We start from the raw sequence: 10,475 nt of genomic DNA, 5'->3' as shown, positions 1-10,475 counted from the left end.
GGGAGCCGGTGTGTGTGTGTGTGTGTGCTTCGGGTCGTGCCGGGAAAGCGGGGTGAGGGGGAGCGCGGGGAAGGGTTGGAGGAGGCGGTTTGGCTCAAGACCCGCTTGGCTGAGGAGGCGGGTGCTGCGGCGGTGAGGGGCCTAGGGGCAGGTGGGGGAGGGGATGGGGGTTCCCTGCGCCTCCAGGGCTACGGGAAGCAAAGCTGCCTGGGGGAGAGAGGGGGACATGCCCGCGACCTGAAACCACTGTGCTGGGAAAGGCTTTTTGTCTGCCCAGCTGCTGATCCGCTCAGTGACCTTGAGCGGGTCCTGTGCCAAGCTTCGCACACTTTAGAGCGCATCGGATTTTTTTGTCTGGCCCAACGTAAGAGCCGATGGCTTTATCTATAAGGTAGGAGGGTGGTTTGCTGTGCCAGCTGCCTAGCTCTTGTGCACGGCCTTCTGCGTACAGGAGGCGGGGGGGAAGGCAACACGAGGCTGTGGGTGCACTGGGAAGTGCTGGCCTTAGAGTGTCTCTGCCTCACCGTTTACAGAGAGACAGCTGCTCACAGAGGAACTGCAGATCTTCAGTGAGGCTGGTTTTATATCCACTTCCACCCTGGGGTAAATTTAAGGAGTGCAACAGTAAAGACTTTGAAAATGGAGTTGCCTACTTAGACCAGGTTCGGCATAGCGTGGCACAGATAAAAGCCTTCAAGTCAGAGAGACTTGTAGTGGATTTGTTTGATCTCGTGCTTTCCCACTTGAGAGGATCTCCACAGGCAACCGCGTATAGTGGTTGGGGCTTGGAAAGGCGGCCCTGCCGCCTGCTTCTGGATGGTTCCCAGGCTGTCATGCTGAGGCATTAGTATGCTGAGCAGGAGACATCCTTGGCCAGGGGTACACAAAGGCCCTGTCTCTGTTTGCCAAAGAATCGTATTTAGGTACAGCTGCAGCAAAAATGGTTTGGAGAATGGATTGATGGGGCTGCATTAAAAAGAAGATAAATTGGGGGGGGGGGGGGGGGTGTCATACTAAGTTGCAGTCTGTGTTTAGAAGACTGAAAGTATCCTGTAGGTCATACCACAAACTAGCAAGATAGCAGAAGCAGGTACAGTCTGTTTGGTAATCCTCTGCTTTAATTTCGAGGCAGAAATTCAAGAAATGCTTTTCTATTCATTGTGAGAAGTCACCATCTGTATAGATCTATTGAAGTGTAGTTTGGGCGTGGAAACTGTTCAAGTGTTGAAGTACAGAATGGCTCCGTGACCTGGGAGGGAAGCTGGTGTACTTGTATTTCATTTTGGAGGCCAGATTAGTTCTTTTGAGATTTAGCAATTACTTTTATATCGATCTCCCCCAAATTACTTGAAAGATCATCAAAGAATTGCTGAAACTGGATGCAACAGGTTCACTGCTCTGAGTGAGGCCCTAGATTTAATTTCTGGAAGAATAAACGCTCTCAGCAAAACTCTCATCTTGGCAGAGCAAGAATTGTGGCTGTGGTGGTCAAATCAAAGCATGCCTGGTGATGCCAGGATGCCTTCCATCTTCACCTCCCCGCAGGAGGAACTTATGGCTTTGATTGCTTGTGGGCCCTGGGATTAAAGTGACATTGTCTTTCTAATTTAGATCCTGAATGAAAGTAGTTATTAGTAAGAGTCAAAAAAAAGTATAGTTATTTCCTCAAGGAGGTTATGGCTAAAATTCTAAAAACAAAGCACTATAGCACATAAAACTAAATAAAAGTCAAGGATACATTTTTTATTATTATTTATTTGTTTTCCTTATGTAGCAATGAGTATTTTTTTTAGTAGGTACACCTTATCTTTCACATGGGGAGCTCTGTTACATATGGTTCCGTTTTTGGGTGGCAGAGGAGTTTGGATTATGGACTAAACCCTCAGGTTTCACCAGGAAATTGCATTGGCTAGACTTTTTTTTTTTTTAAGTAAAATATTAAGCTAGTGGGGCTCCTAACAAGAACAAAATAATGTTTTTGTAGGTACTGTGTGCAGATAATTCCTGTGTAGGAAGCTTTATGCTGTCTAATTATGCCTGTATTAGTGAACCAGTAATACTGCAATTATAATTAAAGCAAAATTACTTTTCTTTAGACAGGCCATGGTATTTGTTATGCGTTACCTGTCAAGTCAATTGACTGTAACAATGAAGTGTAGTTTTCTTTGTACTAGGTGAAATAGGGTTTCCCCCACCCTCCCTGTTGGACCTGGATGCTCTTGGGTATTTTTAATTTCACTGCCCATCAGCAGGAGCCGTGGCAGCCTGTAACGCTCTTCGCTGATGTTAAGCAAATATTTTGTTGGCAGATAGGCAATGAAATGGTCTGTTAATAGCATCCCCCTTACCTCCCCACCATAATTTCATAATCGTAATTTCCTCTCTGTGCCAGAGGTAAATAATCACCCATTGTTTTGTTATTGCATTTCTAAATCAAATGGCTCTTGACTGTTTGAGCTCTCTCTCCATGAAGCCTGCAATTTGGAGACATTTACGCTATGGCCTTTCTGCATTACACTGATAATGTAAAATGGCCCCCAAATTGGTGTATGGCATTGACCACATCTCATGTTAAAGTTGAGTTCTCACTCAGTCTAGATTCAAAGTGAATCTGTTTTCAGATCTCTGGTTTTGGCACACTTCTTCCAGTTTCTGCATCTGCAAGTGGAGCTACTTGGTATTGCTCTGCTCTCCAGCAGTTCCGCTTGTGCCTGTGCACAGATTTCAAATGCCCATTTGCCAGAGCCTGGAGTATAAGCTGTGATGCAGCTGCAGTCAAGCCCTTTCTAATAATTTAGCAGTCTATTATTCCTGAAGACTCGTAGGCTTTTTTTGATATGGAAAGAAAGTCCTTGTGGTCAGCGAAATAATCAGTTTCATGCTGGGTTGATTCTCTGAGATGCTCTTCTCTTTTTGCTTGTATATGCCTGGCCCTGCAAGGAGGTTCACTTATGCCAAGCTTAGTTAATGATGCACCAAGTTAGAGCAAATTACAGCCAAAAGGGAGGGGAGGTGGAACTACTGAGAGTCTTGTCCTGGGGAAGCAGTTGTTTGTGATTACCGGTACGTGACAGCCTGCGGGATGAGACACAGCGATAGTGCATCAGGGGCAGGAGCCAGGTTCAGGAAGGGTCTGCTGGTGGAGGCTGAACCAGGACCTCCCCTCCTTGTCCCTCAGTTCCTGGTACTCTGAATGCTGCGGAAAGTGGAAGCATGGCAGGTTTGTGAGTGTTACCATACGAGAATGATGATGCAGTATTGCAAGTGAGGATGAACTTTGCTCACTGAAAAGCTCAGTTAGGCATTGGTCACGTGAGAGATCCCTGGGCTGTGATTTTTAACCCTTTCTTTTCAGGGTCTTGGTCATCAACGTGGAGACTCTACGTGGCTGTTTGCATTTGCCTCGTTCTCCCATCGTTGCTCCTCTTTTCATGACCTTCTCTTCCCCCTTCCCTGGCATGCATCACCCTCCAGATTTAGGAAGGTCGAAATGGAAATGCCCAGAAAAATGTATCTAATTTGTGCAGGGAATCTGGAAATGCAAATGGAGACCTGTCACTTCCTCCTTTGTACAGAGCCTGGAACTGAAAGTGACATCCTGACATCTAGGAGCATCACAAACCCGGAATGACTGGGGAGAAGCTGCTTTGGTTGACAATCCATAAACCTGCGTGTTTGTTAAAAGGTAGTGCTTGCTGTTGGAGCAGTGCTCTTCCTCTGTGGATCTCAAACTGCTTTGCAAAGTCTGGCAAGCTTTGCTTTGCAGCAGAGTAGTCTGGAACTGTAGCGAGAACTGCCATGTATGCAGACTGCTGTTAGAGTTTAACAAATAGCTACGGTGACATCAGAAGGTGCCACCATCAACCACGTGATACGGCCCTGCTTCCTGAGGTTACAGTCCCACCACTCTGCCAACAGAACGGTTTGTGCAAGGGCTCTCTGTGTACTTCCGGAAAATCAGCAAAGTTAGGTGACATAGGCTGCTTTAGCTAACTTAGGTACTTCGTCATCTACTGAAAGTGTGTCTCATTTCAGATGCCAGCACTTCCAGTCTAGTCAGTCAAGATAGGAGGGCTGAGCCTGGATCTGCTCTGTACTTTTGAGGTAGATCTGGGGCATACCACCTCTCCTACCCCACTCCAAGGAGTCATGGAAGACAAACGCAACATCCCCATCATTGAGTGGGAGCACCTGGACAAAAGGAAATTCTACGTGTTTGGGATTTGCATGACTATGATGATCCGGGTGAGTGTTTACCCTTTCACACTCATCCGGACACGGTTGCAGGTTCAGAAGGGCAAGAGCCTATACAATGGGACTTTCGATGCTTTTGTGAAAATCCTGCGGACAGAAGGGACAGCTGGGCTCTACCGTGGCTTTTTGGTCAACACTTTCACCCTGATATCTGGACAGTGCTATGTGACGACATATGAGCTCACTCGAAAGTATGTGTCACGGTACAACAACAACAATGCTGTGAAGTCTCTGGTGGCAGGTGGCTCAGCCTCCCTGGTGGCCCAGAGCATCACGGTGCCCATTGATGTGATCTCCCAGCATCTCATGATGCAGAGGAAGGGGGAAAGCATGGGCAGATTTAAGGTGCAGAACCAAGATGGCAAGCGGATGTTGGTCTTTGGCCAAACCAAGGACATCATTGTACAGATTTTCAAGGCTGATGGCTTTAGAGGCTTCTACAGGGGTTATGTGGCCTCGCTGCTCACCTATATTCCCAACAGTGCAGTCTGGTGGCCCTTCTACCACTTCTATGCCGGTAAGTGAAAGGAGACATTGAATGTGTCTTATCCCAGCAGATCTAGAAGCCCCTAAGATCAACTCTGAAACTGTGGACCCAGTGTGATTTGCTTTCTCTCTTTGAGAAAAAGAGAGAGGGAGCAGAACCTGTCTTGAAACAAACAGCTGTATCCAATTTAAACGAATTCTGCAGATGTTGGGTGGAAGTTTAACAAAGTAGCAGTCTTTTAAATGCAGAGCTAAAGAATAGGGGTTTGAGTGCTAGAGGACTTAAAACTGGATGGCTCTAGGCAAGAGGGACTTGATGCATCTACTTTAACTTTCTCTTCCGCTAATCCCAAATAATGCTTACTTTCTGCCTGGAAGTGGCGAAGGCTGTTGTCTGGCATTGGACAGAGTTCTGAAGCCACCATGCAAGTATAGTTCGTCTTTCAGTTCACATGGACTCGGGAGTCTTGTATATGGCAAAAAGACTTCTAGAGCCACAAATCTCAGCAAAACCAAACAACAGGTGGAGACAAAGGCCAAATCTTCCATGGTTTTGTGTCTTAAGATCATGCTTCAGTTTCTGTAGCTTTAAAACTGGCACCAAACCTTGTGATATAAAACTACACTTAACAGTATGTTCTCTCTCCCTAGCTCAGCTCTGGTAATCCTCAGGGTGTTCCCAAATACTAAAGATGCTGGCCAGCTCAGATTTACTTTTTTCCCCCGATAATCCTTTAGATTTCTGTCATGCAGCTTTGCATGTAGTTTTTAGACTAATACTTACCTAATAGTAATCTGCCTAAAAGTGATGATAGTGAGAGGCTTGGATTTCACTGTACTAGGCTTAAAGTATATATTGGAAATCACCTGCTTTTAAAAATACAGGTGTCTTGAACGTCTAGTTTGCTTTTCAGAGTGGGCATATTCTGGTAAGAATGGGGAGCATTGGTTACGCATCAGTGCTGCATTTAAATGGCAACAGCAGCTTGGGATGTTGGTCCAGTCTGAACTTTTTGGGAGCGCTTTCTTCACTCTCTATGTCAACAATTTTTAATACCAGGATCCACTGTATTAATTGTAAGACTTTCATGCCAAAACGGTTCAAAAGTGGACCTCTAAGAACAAGCAAGTTGATATGGACAGAATGGAGCTTGCCTCTTTCAGATATTTGCTCTCTTACCTAGTCTTCTGCAGTGGAAATCAAAATGATGCTAAAATTAAGCCCCAGCTGTCAATACATCTCTGCTTTGGCTGCCTTTTCTTGTCCTCTGTCCCTGGATAGTGTGCTGGTCTCGGCTGGCAGCAGGGGTCGTTGAACCTTCCTCGGGGCTCAAAGTACACTTTTGGCAGTGATTCAGATCAGTGTTCTGGGTCGTGAACAGAGCAACTTACTTCTTTTTTGCCAGATAGACACAACCACCACATCATCTGAAGAAACTGGGACTTTTGGACTGTCTTCCGTACAACTTTAGCCAATAAAAGTGTGGGAGATTCAAATCCTGTTTGCCAGGTAGCAGGAGCAGAATGAGGAAATCCCTGGGATGAGCAGTACGTAGTGCTTATCTCCTTAGAGATCCCACAGCGGGATGCCATACAGGTATCACTCGGACAGTGTGCTTGGTGGTAGTGACAGCTTTCTGGATCTGTGCGAACCTCTACAGACAGCTTCTGATAGTCTGGTGTAAAGGTTTCCCCCGTACCTTTTAAAGGGGGGTGAATGCTTCCATGTTCTGTTTTGGGGACATAGAAGCTTATTCTGCCCTGTTTGCCCAGCAAGTCTGAGAGCCTGTGTTTGAGCTGATCAGACACTGTATGATGGAGCACTGAGCTGCCGGGGTGTTTACGGGCTTGCTCCCTGTGCTCTGCTAACTTCCTGGTTGATGTAGAAAGCACCACTTAGACATGCTGTGGGAGGAGGTGACAGGTTGTAAATCAGGGATTCTGCCCACTGCAAATCAGCCTAAATTAGCAGGTGGAGTTAAGGAACTGATAAGCAGCCACTCATCTGAAACTTTACTCTCTCTCTCTTCTGTTCCCAGAACAACTTTCTAGCTTGACTCCTAAAGACTGTCCCCATCTCCTCCTGCAAGCTATATCGGGGCCACTTGCAGCTGCAACAGCTTCCACTCTCACCAACCCCATGGATGTCATCAGGGCTCGGGTTCAGGTAAGAGCTCAGCCTGCTTGGCATGTCTGTCTGCAACAACAGCATGATGCAGGGGTGGGGTTCAGTCTCAGCTCTTTGATCTCTGTGGCTTCAGGTAAACTGCTCCCCTTCTCTCTCTGTTCGTAGGTTGTTTTGTCCTAGATATCATGCTGCTTAATTTGCACTTGGCATTAATAGGAGGCAGCTCAGGTAGCAAGGCTGGCTTTGCCTACTTGGGCTGCTCAAATGAGGTTCCCCAGCAGATGTGGCATCCTTCAGAAAAGGAGAGGTGCTTCTAGCAGTGTCAGTTTTAGTGAGACTCGAGCTGTCGTGTTGATCCAGCCCCTTCTAGATGGGCACAGATGGGAGGAAGGAGGAGACAGGTCTTAGAATCCCATTTACTGCTGCCTCTGTAGGACTTCTTTCTTCCCCCCTGCCCCCCTCAGGGAGTTCTGGAGATGAGAGCAAGGTTATTGGACTGGTTGATCTGTAGTCTCTAGAGTCTTCAGTTGGAGCAGAACCCCAGAGCAGCTCGGCATGAAGTCTGGCAGCTCAGTGAATATTTGTTCTGACTTTGCAGGTGGAAGGCAAGAGCTCCATCATCCTCACCTTCAGACAGCTCATGGCAGAGGAAGGTCCCTGGGGCCTGACTAAAGGTCTCTCTGCCCGCATCATCTCAGCCACTCCTTCCACCATTGTCATCGTGGTAGGGTATGAAACTCTGAAGAAGCTGAGCCTCCGCCCGGAGCTGATGGATTCGAGACACTGGTAGAGGCAGCTAGTGGAAGAGAAACTTTCCTTTGAACCCTCCGAATTTGGACCGTCACGGTTGAAAGCTCGGGAGTAGAGGAGAGGCAGCTGCCATCTCCTTTGTCTCTAGCTGGTTTCATAGTACAAGGCAGAAGCAAGAGCAACTGCAATTCACCTCTTTAGATTTGATTGTAATACAATGCTCTGCTGCTGTTTCTGCTTAAAACCATCAAAATGTGACCTTCAGCAATGTGCTGTTTGCCTGTGACAGTTCGTTCAAGAGCAGCCAGGTGTGTGAATGCATCCTGGCAAGTTCTTAATTCCCTTTTTTTAAATTAAAGACTTACTGGCTGAAGCAAAAAGCCAGTTTATTCTTTAAATTATTTTAATCTTTGCCAAACTTTTGAGGAGGGGAGTCTAACAGGCTGCAGCAGAGCCCTCTGGTGGGTTGGGTGCTGATTGCAGTTGTACTGTGGGAAGCTGGAAGAACAGAATAGACAAGTAAATTTCTCCAATCGCCCACATGTATTTCTAGAAGATGTGAGACGAGAGTAACCTGGAACCATTTAAGACCTTATTTACTGCATTTTGAGTAGATGTGTACATACCTTTTTTGTATATTCTTGGAAAATGTTTCCCATCTCTCATCCTTCAAACAGCAAGTTGGCTGATAGGCAAGTTAGGAGTTGAGTTGGCTGTTTGTAATTAGCCGATGGCAATTTTGACACCTAACCTATGTTTTTAATCTGTTGTTATTTAATTATTTTATTTTAGGGCAGCTTATTCTGATTTCTGGGGGACTGAGTGGTTGTTCTGTGGCCTTGTTCAATGTGAGTGTCAATACTGCATGTTCAGGGTGGCTGCTGCCACTTCCCACCTTTAGTTAGTTTAAGCACAAACAGATGCAGAGTTTGGAAGTGTCAGATTGCTGTGCTGCCAGCCACCGAGACAAGAACTGAACGTGATGTGAGCTACAACTGGATGTGAGGTGGGGAAGAAAAAAAAGCTCGTACTGGCTTTTGATCCAGTTCAAACCTGATTGGCATGTTCATATTGAATAAGAAGTAATGGTTCACTAATATTTTGTAAGTTTAAATCCTGCTTATCCTGTTTGGGAAGGGCAAGGACGGTTCTTTACACACTCTTGCTGGATCAAAATCTTAAGCTATGGTCTGTGTTTTTTACCAGATGCAAACTTGCAATTGAGTGATGAAGTAAGAGCCTACTCTTTGGGGAGGAGGAATGAAGGGATTGTTTGACTTCACTCTGCTGGTCTCAGTATTTGAGATTTGCCTCTCGTGATGCAAGCCCACACACGGTGCTCATCCCAGTTAGTTGTATGTCTGAGAGGTGAGAGATACGCCTCCAAATAACAGATGTATCACCGCCTCTGTTCATCTCACTGCCATAACAAGGAATTCTTGGTTGTAGCGTTGATCCTGCTGAACTGTGGCTGCTGCCAGGCTCTTAGCTGTCTTTTCACGTGGGACTTGCTAAGTGTGGCTCTTGCCTTCATCCTGACGTCTGCAGTTCAGCCCGTGCAGAGACTGGATGTGCCACAGTTTCTGCTGGAGGTGGAACAAGTGCAGACAGATGCTGCTGAAGCTGGGAGAGAGACTTCTGTGTTTAAGGGCAGAACTTGGTTATAAGATACAGTACTCTTTAATGGGGTTGAAGATGAGTCATCAAAGGCCTTTTAATCCCACCTTTGTTTTCTGCAGCATTAAATAAGGTGATGTATACCCAAGCCACTGACAGAGCTGTTCAAGCAGCGTGTTCTGCAAGCTGCTCTGCCATTACATTTTTGTTGTGTAAAAGACCATGCCAGTTGGCTCTTTCTGTAATAGCAGATTCTGCTCTAAAAAGTGGAACAGCAGCATCACAAGATTGCAAGGAAGTATCCTGCACGTACGGTAGCACTGTTCTCACACAAAGGCGGTAGTAACACAGTTATTAAACAATAATAATCGGACCCTGCTGTTTACTAGCAGGGTAAGTCTCGGTGTGTGTCACAGAAGCAGGAGACAGCACAACTGTAGGGAGACACTCTCAAGCTTAATATTCCTCTCTTAACCAGCAAAGTTCTTGACAACTAATAAACTTCAGAGACCTTCAGTTTGACGCCTGAGTTTAAAAGTGCGTTAGTCTCAGTGAATGTGCTTGCCAGGGGAGCCTGCCAGTTTCTGTCGTTTCACAATGATGCTTTCTTGGTTTTAATGCTTTGCCTTCTGAGTAGCGCTAGGAGGGACCTGACCAGCAGAGATTGCCTGAAAAAACAATGACAGTGACTGCACACAAAGCTGAAAAAGCCAGGAAAAAACAGGCTAAGGCACATGTAGTACCTGAAACCATGGATTAGTTGCAAGCCCAGATCCTCCTTTACAAACTGAGGTTAGTTCTGGTTAGCTCTTACCAGCAGTGGCTTGACAAGGGAAAAATTGCTTTTCCCTCTCTTTCTGTGCTGAACTTGGATTATTCTTCCCCCTTTGAATTCTTCAGGCTCGATTGTTTTATTTCATTAAATGATTGAGAATATTAGTCTGTGAGGGGACTTGGGTGGGGGTTTCCATGGGGATATCAAGAGAGGGACGGCTTATTGTATTTATCACTCTGCTTCAGGGGCTACATTGCTGTTTCGAAGCATTTCAGCCCCTTGTGATTTTTTTTTTTTTATTACTTTTTTTTTTTTAAGGCTTAAGCCCTCCTGCCCTGTCCCGGAGGTGAGCTGTCTTCTGCAGGCCTCGCGGCCCCGCCCCCGGGCCGCCCGCGCCCCGCCCCCGCCGCTTCCCTAAAGGCGCCTCCTCGCGCTTCGCGTTGCTGAGGGGGGTGGAGCGCTCCC

General features: G+C 46.4%; 1 protein-coding gene across 7 annotated transcripts; it reads left to right on the top strand.

The window, feature by feature from the left end:
- Positions 1-194: 194 nt before the first annotated feature.
- SLC25A44 (solute carrier family 25, member 44) lies at positions 195-10,401 on the top strand. Of its 7 annotated transcripts, XM_010564096.1 has the most exons (6): positions 195-4,771; positions 6,780-6,907; positions 7,467-7,926; positions 8,411-8,466; positions 8,825-10,027; positions 10,329-10,401. In XM_010564096.1, exons 1-3 carry the CDS (start codon positions 4,150-4,152, stop codon positions 7,656-7,658), a joined length of 942 nt encoding a protein of 313 aa, XP_010562398.1. In that variant the 5' UTR covers positions 195-4,149; the 3' UTR covers positions 7,659-7,926; positions 8,411-8,466; positions 8,825-10,027; positions 10,329-10,401. The 7 variants fall into 7 exon arrangements, with proteins under 7 accessions (XP_010562398.1, XP_010562394.1, XP_010562396.1 ...); XM_010564092.1 differs by having other exon boundaries at positions 195-3,685; positions 4,036-4,771; positions 7,467-10,027; XM_010564094.1 differs by having other exon boundaries at positions 8,411-10,027.
- The last annotated feature ends 74 nt before the right edge of the window (positions 10,402-10,475 follow it).

The sequence above is a fragment of the Haliaeetus leucocephalus genome, unplaced genomic scaffold (assembly GCF_000737465.1).
Source record: "Haliaeetus leucocephalus isolate CR32 unplaced genomic scaffold, Haliaeetus_leucocephalus-4.0 Scaffold175, whole genome shotgun sequence".
NCBI classification, from domain to species: domain Eukaryota; kingdom Metazoa; phylum Chordata; class Aves; order Accipitriformes; family Accipitridae; genus Haliaeetus; species Haliaeetus leucocephalus.
The sequence above is the reverse complement of the archived record's forward strand: the minus strand, read 5'-3'. Positions and strand labels throughout refer to the sequence as shown.